This window comes from Perca flavescens, chromosome 13, assembly GCF_004354835.1.
Source record: "Perca flavescens isolate YP-PL-M2 chromosome 13, PFLA_1.0, whole genome shotgun sequence".
In the NCBI taxonomy this organism is placed as follows: Eukaryota; Metazoa; Chordata; class Actinopteri; order Perciformes; family Percidae; genus Perca; species Perca flavescens.
In genome coordinates, this window is record NC_041343.1 from 12,573,222 (window position 1) to 12,589,361 (window position 16,140).

General features: G+C 38.0%; 1 protein-coding gene across 2 annotated transcripts in view; it reads right to left on the reverse strand.

Moving 5' to 3' along the window:
• Nucleotides 1-1,292: 1,292 nt before the first annotated feature.
• Nucleotides 1,293-16,140, reverse strand: part of ar (androgen receptor) — a 30,626-nt gene continuing 15,778 nt past the window's right edge. For both annotated transcript variants that reach the window (XM_028595542.1, XM_028595541.1), the window contains exons 4-8: nt 13,848-14,126; nt 12,613-12,757; nt 7,274-7,404; nt 6,991-7,142; nt 1,293-5,036 (exon numbers count right to left, since the gene is read on the reverse strand). In XM_028595542.1, the coding sequence (XP_028451343.1) occupies nt 4,878-5,036; nt 6,991-7,142; nt 7,274-7,404; nt 12,613-12,757; nt 13,848-14,126 (866 nt within the window). In that variant the 3' untranslated portion in view covers nt 1,293-4,877. The remainder of the gene's footprint in view (nt 5,037-6,990; nt 7,143-7,273; nt 7,405-12,612; nt 12,758-13,847; nt 14,127-16,140) is intronic.

A 16,140-nucleotide genomic window follows, 5' to 3' on the forward strand; every position in this document is an offset into this window, starting at 1 on the left:
AGTCTTTCTATGTCTCTCATTGTCTCCCTCCAGTCCATCCCATGTGGTGTTGAATACTTGAACAAACCTCATTGAGCCATCTGACTATGATGGCGATCTGTTCTAAAACCCAACCACGCTGCCTTTGAGGAGCATAATGAGTCATGCATCATGATTCCATGAGGTTTGACCTTTATTCACTTTCATTCAAATATCCTCCTCAACAGGAAATAGGCTATACATTTTGAAGTAAAAAGATATTCTCAACATGCAACTTAACAACAGTTCCATTACAGTAACATTATGCACTCAGTGGTTTAGTATAATAACCTCCATCTGTTTTACAAACCTGTTTGCAGTCGGACATTGTCATTTTTGTTGGCATCCACTCCTCCCGCCACATTCCAACCTTCACCAAGTCAGAGCCTTGCCTCCTCGCCTCGGCCCTTTTCATTTGACATTTAAAGCTATAGTGCGTACTTTATGTCGCCCCCATGAGGAATTCTAAGTACTTCCGTGATCACGCCCCCCCTCCTCCACGCAGTTGCTAGTAGCAAAAGAGGACACGGAGGATTAAAAAAACATGATGGACTCTTCAGAAGAGGTCATTATCTTAACTTAAGCTTATGCGCAGGAAAGTCAGCAGACGACACAATCTTCTGAACATAGATATACTGAGAAATCCAGAGAGAGTTGTCTGTAGCTGATATTCTTAATTAGCTTTGTATCAACTCATTTGGCAATGGCTTGAATGTAACGGACGTTCATAATATCAAAAGGTTACGCACTAAAGCTTTAAAATAAAATCTACCGATATGCAACCAAATGCGAGGCTCTTAAATAGGGGAGCACGTGCACAAGAACAAATGAATGTGTCCTGACTTCAGCTACACAATGTTTACTGGATGTCCAAGCTGAATTAACATGTATTTAGCGTATTCCACTGCTTTACTTTGGAAATGCACCATGTACCATCTGAAACTGGTTAAATATGTTTTCTACTTTTTAGTTAACGGCATCATGCTTACCAGCTTTTTGTTCTGTGAATATTTTAGTGTTATTAATGTCATTGTCTTTTCCATGTTTGAATTTCCCTCTTCCCTAGCTTTCATGCAGTATATGCAAGTTAGAATCCAAACAAATACAAATTAAGTAAGCCTCTTTACATCTCAAATCTGAGTTGTTCCCAGCATATCACTTTTTTTTCATTCAAAGATAACATAACTATTTGGATTTGGAGTTAAAATGCTGACGTGCCATCTCCACTACTTTATAAATTATTAAAGTATCTTGTACAATTACTTCAAACAAAGTAGTCAGAATTATTTTAATTGCCTTTAAAAGATGATGCAGCTTAACGCCTTTCAAAAACACATTAAAAAACACAAGTCACAAAAGGTATAAATCATACAAGAGATGACTTTAAAAGTCAAGTGGTGGGACACCAAAACACACATTAAACTAATCAATATATACAGTTACTGTAGCATGTACAAAGAACCAGTTTAATATGCAGTACATTGGGCACATACCAGCTATTGTCCATTGACATAATACAAACACTGTAGCCTACTGTGATTAAATCATATTAGTATTAAAAATGTACAGGGCAACTAAGTGGCTCATTAAGGTGTGTGGCCACTGGCACTGGCAGTGCCTTCAAACTCCCCATGTGTAATGCATTATAAAGCTAAAGAAGCATAAAACAAATTACAACTTTATTTAGAACCAGCGTTAATTTTAAGGATAAAGAGAAACATAATGTTAAATGCAACAACAGTCTGCTAATATAGTGCAATCAGGAAAAGTAAGAAGGCTCAATAAATATCTATTTCTGAATGTTTTGATATGATAAAGAATTAAGCATTATGTGCTTACGTAACATACTGATACTCTGAATCGTTGTACTGTTTTTGTACATGCAATGATATGGGTTCTTATCATGTTTAATTAATGTATAGTTTCAACTTTACACTGAACTGCTGCTTTCTCAAATGACAGCAGACACATTTACTGTATTCAAGTGTCAGGGTGGGCTATAATTAGCTGTTGTGGTGAGGTCAAGTCTCATGGATCACCTGAACTTGAATTTTCTTCCCTATTTCTGTTCACATATATTGTATAAAAAGTTGCAATGAAGACATTCATTTCTGCAAATGAAGTAAAGTACCCTAAACGCTCAATTGAACTTGAATGAATATATCAGTTACAAAACACTGTGAAACTGACCGTTCTAGTCAACATATCACTGTACAACAAAATGGTATCTGACAGATGCCCCATGCATTGAATAATGAGGACGCTGTCAGTCAGTATAGAATAAACATGTACTTGGAGAGATACATGGATGTCCATGCATTGTTTTGTGTAAAGCTAAACATGATGCATACAGTTACACAAAAACATGATGCATGCATCTACAAATGTCTGAAAGGAATGTTGAATTGTTTACAGAGTTATAAAACATTGTTTCAGGATGTAGTCTACCACAGAAGTGAATTTGAAGTTTTGTTTGTGTAGGATTATCATAAACACGGTGATCTGCTACACTTCTGGTTCATTTACATTTCAGTGTAATCTAAACTCTGCATCGAGTAGACCAAGCTGTATGTGCAAAGTGCATTAGGTTTTTACTACTTTGGTTTATGTTTTTTTAAATAAAATACAAAAACTGTTCAATGTATTCAAACCCATAAATGAATACTTTTCAACAGTTTTACTCAAGTGTCTTTGATCAGTTAACTTCAAGGCATCCACAGATTTTCTTTCTTGGTTTTCATCTCAGAGGTTTGGCATGGCCAGTCAAGGACTTTCACATTCTTCATCTGAAGCCCTTCCAGTTATAAGTTGGCTGTAAGTTTCTATTTGTTGTCCTTTTGTAACATTCCTAATCTAAGATTGCTGGCACTTTGAATTAAGTTCTCAGTCAGTGTGTGCCTGTATTTGGTGCCATGCACTCTTCCTTGTGTCCCTACAAGACTCCCAGTTCCTGCTGCTGCAACCCCCCCGACCACATCATGACGCTGTCGACACCATGTTCTCTATCAGGGATGGTGCTAAGTGCACACAACTTAGTTTTAGTTTTATCAATGAGTCTTTTGCTTAAAGCTTGTAATTTATCACATGCCTATGCTTTGCTTTTATATGATTTATAGTAAATGCAAAATAAGAATCTAAAGGGGATTTTGATACTTTTTGAAGGGACTACAGTATATCTAAACATACATAGTTTGGCATGCACAAAAGGGCATGATGTGATAAAGTTTCATTATGAATATTAAGTTATCAATAGTTTTGTAGCTGTGCTGTGAAGAAATAAATCTTATTAAACAAACTACCAGTCAAAGTTTCTCCAATTTCAACTACTTTAACAAATGTACCCTCTACATATTCATAAGTTATAAGTTGTAAGTGCTTTTAAATAAGTAACATTAAGAAAACAGCTCTACACATTAGCTGCCAATGTGAGGAGAAAGGTTTTAAGTGCAGAAAGACAATAAGCATGCAGTGTGTTCTAGAGATGTCTGCATTATACTGCATTGTCTCAGTCAAACAAGGGCAATGTACCGATTACAGCTTATAGTATAACTCAGGTTGTTTCTTTCATGTTAGCTAAAATGTTACACCATGCTGTATTTTATAAGAATTGTATTACTGATCATGTCTAGTATTTCATTTCAGAAGTAGACAAGAGTGAATAGTGATGACCAGGTTTATGCTTAAACTACACAATGTGAGTTTTGGTTGTATGGCTGCTGCCAGACTAAACACCTGTCTTACAACCTGATATGACCTGTCATCTTGTCCGCTGTTCTTCCCAAAGACAAAGTACTCTACTTGACTAATTTCACTATTTAGTTTCTATTAAGATATCATATGTCCACACAGTAGACCTTGTGGGTAAAGGGATACTTTGATGATTTTAATCAAGCTCTGTGTCATCTTTGTGTGGTCAGTGTTTAGATGAATGGCGTTTGGCTTTCCTCCATGGCGCCAGTGCACGGAGCTCGGAGCAGCTGAGGTTTGCTGAGATCTACCCTTGTTGCTCCGAGCGCTGCGAAGCCACATAACGTTCATTTGCACACCCTGCCCACACTGCAATGATACAGAGGTGGATTTAAATCAGCAAAACAGCTCTTTAATTACCCACCTGCAGCATTAAAACTACTGTACATTCACACAGCAGGACAATCTTTTAGGAATTTTAGGTTCACTGTACAAAACGTATGATGTAGCACATCAAATTTGTGCTTTACAGTTGTAATACTTGATTACCAAATCTACAATAATTGTTGCAGCAATGGATCTTGCCCATTTGTTAGAAAGTTAGTTTGTCTATATTTCTGATTTTAAGGCACGTAAGCACTTAAATGCCTCCCAAGTTGTATTTATCACTCTTAAAAAGTAGCAACTTTAATAGGTGCACCTGAAGGCAGCACTTAGAAAAACTGGGATTTTGGTAAGTTGATGGTAAAACAAGTATTTGTTTATTTCTGTGATCCAATTCTCATCTGCTCTTTGGGCCATATCTTGTTTTCTTTGTATTTATTTTCCTTGTCAAGTGTATGTATAACGAAGGTCACATGCAAAACCTATTGCTACTTTTAGGTTGCTGTAATCATGACTTACTGCGCACGTAAAGTAGCATCTCTGCTCCGGCTGAAAACACAAACTCTCCACTCAGAAATAGCAGAGCTGTCAACAGGTGATGCCTCGCAGCGTTTCAGATAAAAGCTTTAGCAGTTCTGAAAAAAAATCTCAATTATGGCTAAAAGGATCAAAAGAACTTGAACAACAAAATAATTGTTACAGGTCAGACTGAAGATGTGGGGAAACAGTACCTTCATTAAAGTTTAAGGAGGCAGCAAAGATCAGTCACTTGTTAATAAAAAATCTGTCTACTCATGAAACAAAATCGGTTTAGCCAAACCGGCCAGCATCTTTGGTACATGTACTGAGATTATTTCTCCGATCATCTCTGGAAAGCTGACCTTCGTGGGGAGCGACTGAGCCTGGACAAAAAGGTCAAATGTAAACTGATGGAGCTTCTTTACCGTCTGAAACAGAAGAAATACAAATAAATGACATTGTTTGAATACAATTTACTACAAGCTGTATTTTGACAATGACTCAGGAAACATGACATGACATGACATGAAAATATATGGTACAGCTACTGTAAGAATTTGAGGATGGGAGAGCTCTGAATCATAGTAACGTCATCCATAAGGCTTGGTGTTTCTACCCTAGCAGTACAGTTTTTAGATTTTAAAGTGTCAGATTCTGCTTGTATGAGCTTGACTGCTGCTTTTTTCTGTGCGCTATTAAAAAACACAGCATCCCCTGGGATTTCATTGCATGCATTGCTAAGAAATGTTTTAAGTAAATTCTTCTTCTTATTCTTTACCTTTATTTAACCAGGAAGAGACTCATTGAGATGAAAAATCTCTTTTTCAAGAGTGTCCTGGCCAAGACAGGCAGCAGTACAACCACACATACAGTACATACAAACACAAAATACACAAAAACACTAGAAACATAAAACAACTGAAACAGCAAATCCTTCAAAGTCAACCACAATCCTAAACACATCAGGCAAAACATCTACAGCCAGATGTGGCTGCCTCCAAGTCAATCAACATCCTCTTAAAAGTGACCAATGAGACCAGCTCAGTAAGTTTCATGGATTTCTGTAACTTGTTCCATGTAGAGGGAGCAGCAAACTTAAAGGCCTTTTTTCCCCAGCTTAGTTCTAGCCTTTGGAACAGACAGAAGGAAAAGATCCTGGGAACGAAGATTGTAAGTCCCGGTACTATTTACACTGATAATGGTCAGAAGGTAGGATGGAAAGAGACCTGAAATAGCCTTGCATATGAAGATATGCCAGTGTTGAAGTCTCCATGTTGATAGACAAGGCCATCCAACACGTTCATACAGTTCACTCAATGGTGAGTGAGGGCTTTCATTAGCCTAGAAATCTAGACGCACCCTAAAATTATAGGCATTCTCCGTTGACTTGCAAGCTGGAAAAAACAAACTCTGGTCAGGCCAATCACATTGTGTATAAAGTCGGTGAGCGGGCTTATGGCTGCTGCTGCTGGGAACAGCGGTCTTCTGGAAGACTTGGAGTTAAGCTTTTCTTTGAGAAAAGAACAAAGAACGACACTGAAGTCATTCTTAAAAAAGGAAGTTGTGTTGGGAGTTTTGTCAACCGGATACGGCAAAAGTTTAATCTATCAACTAGCTTTGCTACCTTCTTCGTTGCTCTGCCTGGTTGTAGCGCTATCCTATTGCATGCAGAGAGAATTTGAAAGACAGGATTGAGCCCTGTCAATGAGTTCCCAGACCCAACATCTTGATGTGGGTCTGGCTTGTCAGGCTAGGCTTTCATACCAGTGATGAACCTCAGAGATCCATGGTATACAGTGTTCAGTGCATATAAACTTTGAGATGAAGCATGCATGTATAAAACATCAACATAGTCAAGTACAGACAAAAAAGTGGCAGCGACCAGCCTCTTTCTAGATTCGAGCCTCTTTCAGGATTTGATTCTGAAATAAAACCCTAGTTTAAGTTTTAATCTTTTTTCTAGCTGCTGAATAAGAAGGCTAAAAGAAAGTGATTCATTAATTAAAATACAAAGATATCTGTAGTTAGAAACACATTCAATTTCCGTACCCTGGGAAGTGAGAATTGAAGGCAGATTTGATTTAGATTTCGAATTGGAAAAAAGCATGACTTCAGTTTTTTCTGCATTTAAAACAAGTTTTAAATCACAAAGATTCTGTTGAAGCGTGTTAAAAGCAAGTTGTAACTGGGAGAGGGCCTGGTCTGTAGAATTATTCTTCCTTTAGTGTTTTTCCTGCTTGTCTGACTCAGTCAAATGCACCCACGTGTTCAGATGTCTTTAGCTTTCACAAACTCCATACCTTCTGCTTCTGTTGGGGAAAGGAATACATGTGTACCTGTAACAACAGTTACCTTGAAATCATTAGAAACAGTGTAGCTCACCATCTGGAGAGAGTCCAAGAGTCGGGTGAGCTTGTAGAACCTCTGAGGACAATTGGTCGCCATACGATGGTTAATGAGGCGATCGAGTTCATTGATGTAAGTGTGACGCAATTCATCGAAGCACTCCTGACTCTTGAGACCCTCAACTGGAACTGATGAAAACAGAAAAAAAAACTGTTTTGACTACATGCTCGACACTTGTCTCTCTGCTGCATTTCCACTTATGGAATGAAGTAAAGTTTGTTCTGACATTTTGATGCTCAGCACACAGGACAGTACTTACTAATGCTGAAGAGGAGCAAGGCCTTCATGCAGAGGAACTCTTCCTGAGTAATCTGCAGCAGCAGGAACTCCTGTGAAAGATGTCTCATCCGTATGCAGTGCTCATACATGGAGGAAATGTGCATCCGATGTCTGCAGATGTAAAAAGGTCAGGATGAGGAATGTGAAATGATGGAAATGTTCAAATCACAATAGGGCAAGGAACAAATTGCTTTACACCTTGGACATTTATTCTGTAATGAATAGCTGCTGAAGAGGAAAGAATGTCAGAGGTTAGATCCATATCTAGTAATGGTGTAATGGGGACATTGGCAGTGAATTATTATTATAACAATACAAATGTCTGCTATGTGATCTTTGACATCTGCAGTAAGATGTTTAGAATATTTCCTTTACACTACACTAATCTCTTCCTTTACAATTGGCTATAAAGTTCAGTAACATGTTTTAGTCATTTATAATGTAATATTATAAGAGGTGATTGGATATTTCATGTTCATCATGCCTGAAAAATCTTCAGTTATTTTAACAAGCATGGGAGAAGATGAGTGGGAGAACAGGCGCCGTGATCAAAGTTTGCTATCTCTATTCAGTCTGATGAAACAGTTCTGCCTTTATTATGAATGATTAAAGAGACAGTTTGTATCGTATTCTTATGCTGTGAAGATAGAAATTAAATAGAGCTAAACAGAGCGGAATGTTCTCCATCTCACCAGGAAATGGATGCAGTTTCAGATATGTGGTCGTATAAATAAATAACGTACACAGTCCAGTATATAATCCAATTGTTGCAACGTTTCTGTAAACCAGAGAACTGTATGCCTGATGTGATTGTGGTGGGGCTATCTAAAGGTGAGTTATATAAGTCCACCTGCACTTTTAGTTCAATGAAAAGACCCAACAATCTTTCAATCACTCCTTAATTTGGTCTTCAATTACAATGACTGTGCTGGGGTTTTACCCCTCTTAAAAGGACAGACTTGGCTTGGCAGGAGACGGTAAGCAGCAAATTTAAAAGATGACAAGGAGCACTACAGTCCATTAACATTTTATGCTCAAATTACTTTCAAATAGCTTAAATTATCTACCTTTTTCCTAATTCACTGCTCAAAATCTGAACTACTGATCTACTACACCTTGAAAAACAGCTGAATAAATCGACTTCTATCTTTATATGAAACTTTTTCTTCTTTAGTTTCCAAGAGGTAGGTTTTGACTCGAGCAAAGGTTATGGAAAATCAAAGGAAAACTACATTTTCCCTGTAATTATAACTTGAAACTTTGTTTTGTTAGGGATTCCCTGATGTTTCCTACCTGCTCTAAGCCCAGTGCTAACACACATGCATTTTCCTTCAGCTGTAAAAAGAAAAACACCTGCTGTGACATCACTGAATTGGGTGTGGCCAGAAGTGTGAACCAAGGAAAGATTGTGTTCAAAGCAGATTTCTGCTCCAGTCAGCCAGTGTAAATTTTTTAAGATTTACATAATAGAATAAACTTTATTGTCCAGCCAAGGCTGGAAAATTCACTTTGGTCTGCCCCAAGAAAATATAAACTCAAAACATGTCCACAGGATAAAAACATACATACTAGATAAAGATAAATATCTCTCCATTTTACAGTGGGTGTAGTTTGTTCACCACATGTATTGCATTTGGGATAAAAGAACCCTTGCTGGAATAAAAGAACCCTAATCAACATAATGTGTTCAGCTACTCAGTCCAGTGCAGCATTCAGCAACACAGCCAACAACGGAGAGCTGCTTCATGGAGAGCTGGCCAAATCGTTAAAGGGGAACTTCACTGAATTCACACTCACCTCATCACAGAGAGTATTATTCGTTCAGCCTGTGGCTGTGAAGGGAGCTTTCAAAAGTCTGGCAACATGTCATAGTGATGTTATCAGGGTTATCAAGGGTGTGGGGACTACAGTTGTCTTGCAGTCTGATTTACAAACTGGTGGTAGGTAGGAGTTTGAAAGATGTCCATTTACTATAGGCAGAAAGGATTTAACTTAAGACACTATTTAGTTGACTTAGTTGAAATGTAGAATTCAGTGTTTTGGCTACTTTAGGTTAAAGCTATAGTGCGTAGTTTCTGTCTCCCCCATGAGGAATTCTAAGTTATGACAACAACACTGTTCTTGCATCCACATGACACAAGCCTTCCGTAATCGCGCAAACGCCCCCACCCCTCCACCACACAGCTGCTAGTAGCTGAGGAGGACACGGAGGATATGATGGACTCTTCAGAAGAGTTCATTATCTTCACTCGAGTTTCTGCGCACGAAAGTCGCCAGATGACAACAATTTCTAAACATAATACAGAGAGAGTTGTGTGGAGCTGATAGTCTTAAAGTGATGGTTCGGAGTAATTTACCCTAGGGTCCTTTGCACCATGACCTCGAGCCAAACACCCCCCGAGAAGCTTTTTTCACCTGGGTCTAACATTGGGCAAGTTAGCGTAGAGTAGCGTTAGCAGCTGAATAGCTTAGCGCAGGGGCTAATGGACCCACGTTTGTATCTTGTAAATGACCCCACTAATAATGCCCGAAATGATACCAAAGGTCTACACTAATACAAATAGGTTATGCACTCATAAAACGATGGATTGGAAAGTTTATAAGTACACCAGAAGTTTATGAACACTTAGGGCCGTCTACAAATTACTACACCGAAAAAGAGATACAACAAAAATATTTATTAATTTAATGATTAAATAAGGTAATGTCTCCAAACTTATCTCAGTTATTACTTGTCTCCTGCTAGTTATATTACAGCACTTACTTAAAAAAAAAAAAGTTAAATTAAAAAATATTTTTGTTGCATCTCTTTTCGGTGTTGTAATTTGTAGATGTCCCTAAGCACTCTCTCACAGCAGCAACAACAACAGCAGAGAGCAGAAGCCAGCAGGCAAGTGTTATTTACATAAACTTCTGGTGTACTTACAAACTTTCCAATCCATCGTTTTATGAGTGCATAACCTATATGTACTAGTGTAGACCTTTGGTATCATTTCGGGCATTATTAGTGGGGTCATTTACGAGATACAAACGTGGGTCCATTAGCCCCTGCGCTAAGCTATTCAGCGGCTAACGCTACTCTAGGCTAACTCGCCCAATGTTAGACCCAGGTGAAAAAAGCTTCTGGGGGGGGTGTTTGGCTCGAGGTCATGGTGCAAAGGACCCTAGGGTATATTACTCCGAACCATCACTTTAATTAGCTTTGTAGCAACTCATTTGGCAATGGCTTGAATGTAACGGACGTTCATTAATATAAAAAAAGTTACGCACTAAAGCTTTAAAAGTCAGGATATCTCGGCCTTTGCTGCTTTGATTTGAACATCTTGTTTCTTGTAAATCTGCCAACTTTATGGAAGCATACAACTAAATTACTGGAATTATGCCTAATTCAAATGAAATATCTGTGAGATTGTCCTAAACTAAACTGAAATCCTAGTAACTACAACAAAATCACAATTTCATTGTCTTCTTTCTATGGCTAATGTGTAATGTCTGTTTCAGACACCACATTTCCACAGACACTAAGGTCTCACTAAGGGATAAAGGGATCTTACTAACTTGCAACAGTATCTAAGTAGGTAGAAACATGAACACTTTCATGACAGTAACATTTCCATCAGCAATCCACACTTTGAAAAAGGAAAAACAAAAAACAGAGTACACACAATTGCTGGTTATGTGAAAGTGTCAGAAAAAGGTTTGTATGAGCATATATAAAAGCTGGTGAATACAAAGACCTGCAGAAAATGCATTAGTATAAACATATACTAAAGTCCAATATAATTCCACAGTTTAAACTATAGAGTTTACTGATTGCTGCAGGAGTTAACCTAAATCTGACCAGTGTGCTCGCTCAATGATGTTGTATTAAATGTTGATGCTACCTGACTGGACTGACACATTTGTTAAAAGCGTTGCTGCTATTTCGCATTATGATTACGATGTCACATTCAAGGAGCGTAAAAACAGCAAAAAGGTCAACAAAACAACACACTAATGGACCTCCCTCATTTATTCAGTAAAAAGTTTAGACGGTCTATGCTGTAACTTGGGCTTTTGTAATCCCCTTGGGCTTTTGTAATCCACTCATGAATAGTGCCATTAATGTGAGATACAATTAACTATTCAAGCCATTAGTTAATTCTCATATTTCCTGACACTTGACAAATGGTTAATTGGAACAACTACCCTTTTAAAGCTTCATTTATTTAGTGCAGGTTTGCAGAGCCACACTGAGTAACTCACACAGTTACACAATCAGAACTGGGAACCGCCATTCAAATGAGCAGTTTGGGTTTTGTTGTCATTTATTTCCATGCCCAGATTTATCCTGCCAGTTAAAGAAGGATCCAGCAACCTTCCAGTTACTCTAACCTTTCAGTTATATTCATAAATAGAAATTCTTATTTCTGGGTTTTCTGCCCAGCAAATTCCACAGAGATCCTACAACATATTGTTACTGTAGCTTGCATAAAAAAAACAGAATATAGCAACGGACAGGTGGTGAAATAAACTAAAGAGATACATTTTCTCTAAATGTGACAGACCTATCCACCTGTTCTATCATTGAAGACTTGCATCTGAAAAATTACATCTATCATGATGGAGTTTGCACAATTGGACCCATTACAACTAAATGTGATATGCAGCATGGACATGATAACACAGGTTTGGCTTTTCAAAAACTGGTCATAAATACAGACCTATAATTGTACTCAATACATATTATAATAATAAAAGCTTGCTATAAGCAGTATTTATCAGCACCAAACTTCTAAAAGACGCATGCATTTGTTTGGTTACGGTAGATGAAGAGCAGCACATAAATTACACATAAAGAATTCATGTATCGGGGTAGAGCTAAAATAATGGTACTGTTATACATTATACTTTTCTAAAAAATATAATGTGTAATAAATCCTTTGTACTGTATATCATCAGTTTACACTAAATACTTGTGTACACATTTTAAAGAAATAATCATTGATTTATAAATAAACTTACATTTTCTACAGCAGTAAACATGTGACGGAACTAAATAAGAATATTCCTCACTAACGCTGCTAATCAATGTTGTCTGTCATGAGTAATATTCAGAACTGAATCACCAGTGTGCATGAGCAGGAACACAAATGAGAGAATGATGGGGAGAGAAAAAGATGAAAGACAGAAAAAAAACGGATGTCTGTGTTATTTAGGACATTGCCAGCTTACGCACGAGGGGGGTCCCCTCTATATATAATGAGGAGCGCAGCATGTTGGTCACCCCCTGATGAAATCATTTTGGAGAACATAATTAAATTCCAGAGTTGTACATACTCATTGAACACAAGATCCGGGGCGAAGTAAAGCATCCTTCCCTTGACGTTCTTGTAGGACCTCCATCCCAGGGCAAACACCATCACCCCCATCCATGAATGTTGAATAACGGTCATTTGGTCGTCCATGTGGAGATTTCTAAAACCTAAAGACAAATAATCAGCATCATTCAATACAATACATTCTCTCTCTCTCTCTCTCTCTCTCTCTCTCTCTCTCTCTCACACACACACACACCCTTTAACGGAGAAACAGCTGATCTCAATTTTAATTCAAAAGGGGCTCTAAATGGAAAATGCTACAAAATAATATCCAAGGGCTTGGATATCACAGTGAGCACTGTTGGATCAACAGCCAGTAAATGGAAGCAGCATCATACCGCACAGGCACTTCCTAGACAAAACTCAGCATCCAAGCAAGAAGGAGACTTGTGAGGGAAGCCATTAACAATCCAACAATCATTTTCAAGGAACTACAGAGTTCAGTGACTGAGAGTAAAGTGAAGGTGCACCACTCGACCATATCAGGAGCTTTGCATAAAGCTGGCCTGCATGGGAGGGTGGCTAGAAAGAAGCCATTTAAAAAAGAAAAGAAAAGAAAGAAAAATCAAAAAAATATCAAAGAACGTCTGGAGTTTGCCAGATACTGCAAGGGAACATGCTTCAGTCCGCTAAAAAACTGAAGTTTGGGAGAAATTCAACTTTCAGCAGAAAGCACAAGGCTAAAGCAACACAGGAGTGGTTAAACAACAAAAAGGTAAATGTTCTGCAATGGCAAAGGCTAAGTCCAGATCTCAAACCGATCGAGAATCTGTGGCACTGTTTGAAAATTGCTGTTCACAAGCATCATCCAACCAACCTGAACAACCTGGAGCAAATCTGCCAGGAAGAATGAGAAGAAATCACTCGCAAACCAAGCTGCAAAGCTGGTAGAGACCTACCCCCAAAGGCGTAAAGCTGCTTTTGCAGCAAAAGGTGGCTCCAAGTTTTCAAGTTATGTCTTTATACTTGTAATTAATTATTTATTTTATTACATCCATTTTTTTAAACAGTTTTTATTGCCTCTTATCTTGTTTTAGTTTTATTTTATTTATTCTATTGGTTTATCCTTTCACTTTTATCATTTCTATTTCCTGTTTGCATTTTCTTATCCCTTGTGGTGTATACTATTGTCTGGTTGTGCTGCAAAATTATCAAAACATTTTCAGATGTTGAAAACCTCAACTAGTGTCCTACCTGGCAATCCTTTTGCCCATTTGACCACTTTGACCAGTTGTCTCTCTCCCAGTTCGTTTAGGCTGGTGAGCAGGCTGGCAGCTGAGTCTGGCTGGCCGTAGTCGTGCCCTGCATTCACGACCTCAGGTTCAATGGACTCCAGGATGTTGAGGAAGACCAGCTGGGAGTTGAAGTTCAGGCCTGATTTAGGAGAGAAATTCTGGATGACCTCTGAAGGGTCCTGAAGAGGATGATCCTCTTCAGGGTTTTTCTGTTGTCCAATCTTCTTCAGTTTACGTGCTACAATCAAAAGCAAGAAATTAAGAATCAGTTCATGTATTATTATTTTGTATGCTATTTTGTCACACAACCAGTTAATAAGCAAGCCTAGTCTTCAATCTTCAATCCAATAGACTTGCATGGATTTTGCAAATCATTCTAAACGGCATATCTGATTGATTTTGAATCCAGCTGTCCTTGCTCTAAAGACTTGTCTCTGGAGCCATGATGGATTTTCTGCTTTTGACTTTAAAATCTTTCACTGCACAACTGGACCTATTACAGCCAAATGTGGTGTGCACAATGACCAGCTGATGCTCCAGTGATGATATCACAGGGTTTCCCTTTCAAAACATTTTTACAATCACAGATACTAGTACGAATACTGTATTTATCAGCACTCAGGTCATCATTGTTAAATAACACAATGTGATACGTACGTACGTACATACATACAGTACTATTGGTATTTGTTTTGCCTGTTGAACATTAGAGTGTGCTAAGATTTAATGTAATTCTACTTGCCAAACTCTGTTAGAAATGTATCATACTGCGACTGTGGGTTTTAAGTAACCTTTTGAGGGGAAAATCTATTTTACCCAACAATACTCAGACTGATCTACTAATAGCATCAAAGATATTGAATCATATTCCATTTGAAAGAAAACTCTGAACAGATGAGCCTCATCTGGTGGAAAGGCCTGTGGTCATCATGAATGAGAGCTCGCTGGGAATGTAGATGTATAAATTATGGTTTTATGTATTACGTTTTTTCACCCAAGAAGGAATTTCAGAGTGTTGGAAAGGTATCCTTGAGCTTTTACCACTCATTAAATCATGCATGTTTGCATTACATTTGTATTTTCTTACGCACTCCTAAGCATATACATGTAAGGACAACAAAAGGCCAAAAACGAAAAATACTGTTTTACAAAACAACTCCTGCTATATCTTGAGCAATGACAAAGCAATTTTGTTTCCCACAAATGCTGAAACTACTGAGGCAGCTGCTCCATATGACAACCTGCACTTACAAACTAAATTGGAGCCAGCCAGGTCTTTGATTTGAGAGTAGACTGCATTGTACTGTAAGTAGTGATACAACCAGAAAGAAGTAATTATATTCTGTTAAACAGCTGCAAAATATATTTGGTTCTTTAACAGTCAGGATTAAGACCACCAACCATTCACTGCACTCAATAACTGACTTTTTTATTTCCACAAGTTATACACAGTTAAGCTTCAGCTCAGCCTGTAATTTCAGAATGACAGCTATGCTGGAGAGTGAGTGACAGTCAAACATAAATGGTGACTGTGTGCTCATTGCATTGAAGAACATTTCTGTTGTTCACAATCAATCTATCTTAGCTTTAAGAGGTTAAAAAAAAACAGAGAATCAATATCTGAGAATGAGGCGACATATTTCTTTAATCAATTTTATCAATGTTGACTGATCGTAAAAAGTAACGGTTAATTGTAATGTGATTGCCTCTTGCAGCTTCTGTGTAGAGAATGTCTCATTAAAACTGCAGCCTGGCTTTTCCAGTTCAGTCGGATAAATATTGAATTGCCAGTTATAGATACGACTTAAGTCAAAAGTGCCAGGGTTGAAAGACAATTGAAGATTATATAAGAAAATAATTGGCAAGTCTCACATTTTCATGTCTGATCCCATGACAAACATTTCAAATAAAAATGGTTGATTAAAAATTCCTCCCCGGTATTATCAATTGTGACACAGGCAGGCATCTGATCTTTGCAGAGTACAGTGTAAATATGTTGGGTTGAGCTAACCTTAAGATCCAAATGCTTGAGTTAAAGCCAATAGAAACAGGAGGTTGACATCCAAACGTTGGATTTAAGCACGGCCTTTGTTACACTCACAGATTACATTACTACTACAACTACTATTTCTAGTCACTGTTCCATTATCTTTTACTGTGACTGTTATTGCCACTATTCATCACACCCCCAACCGGCACCTTCAGACACCGCCTACCAAGAGCCTGGGTCTGTCCGAGGTTTCTTCCTAAAA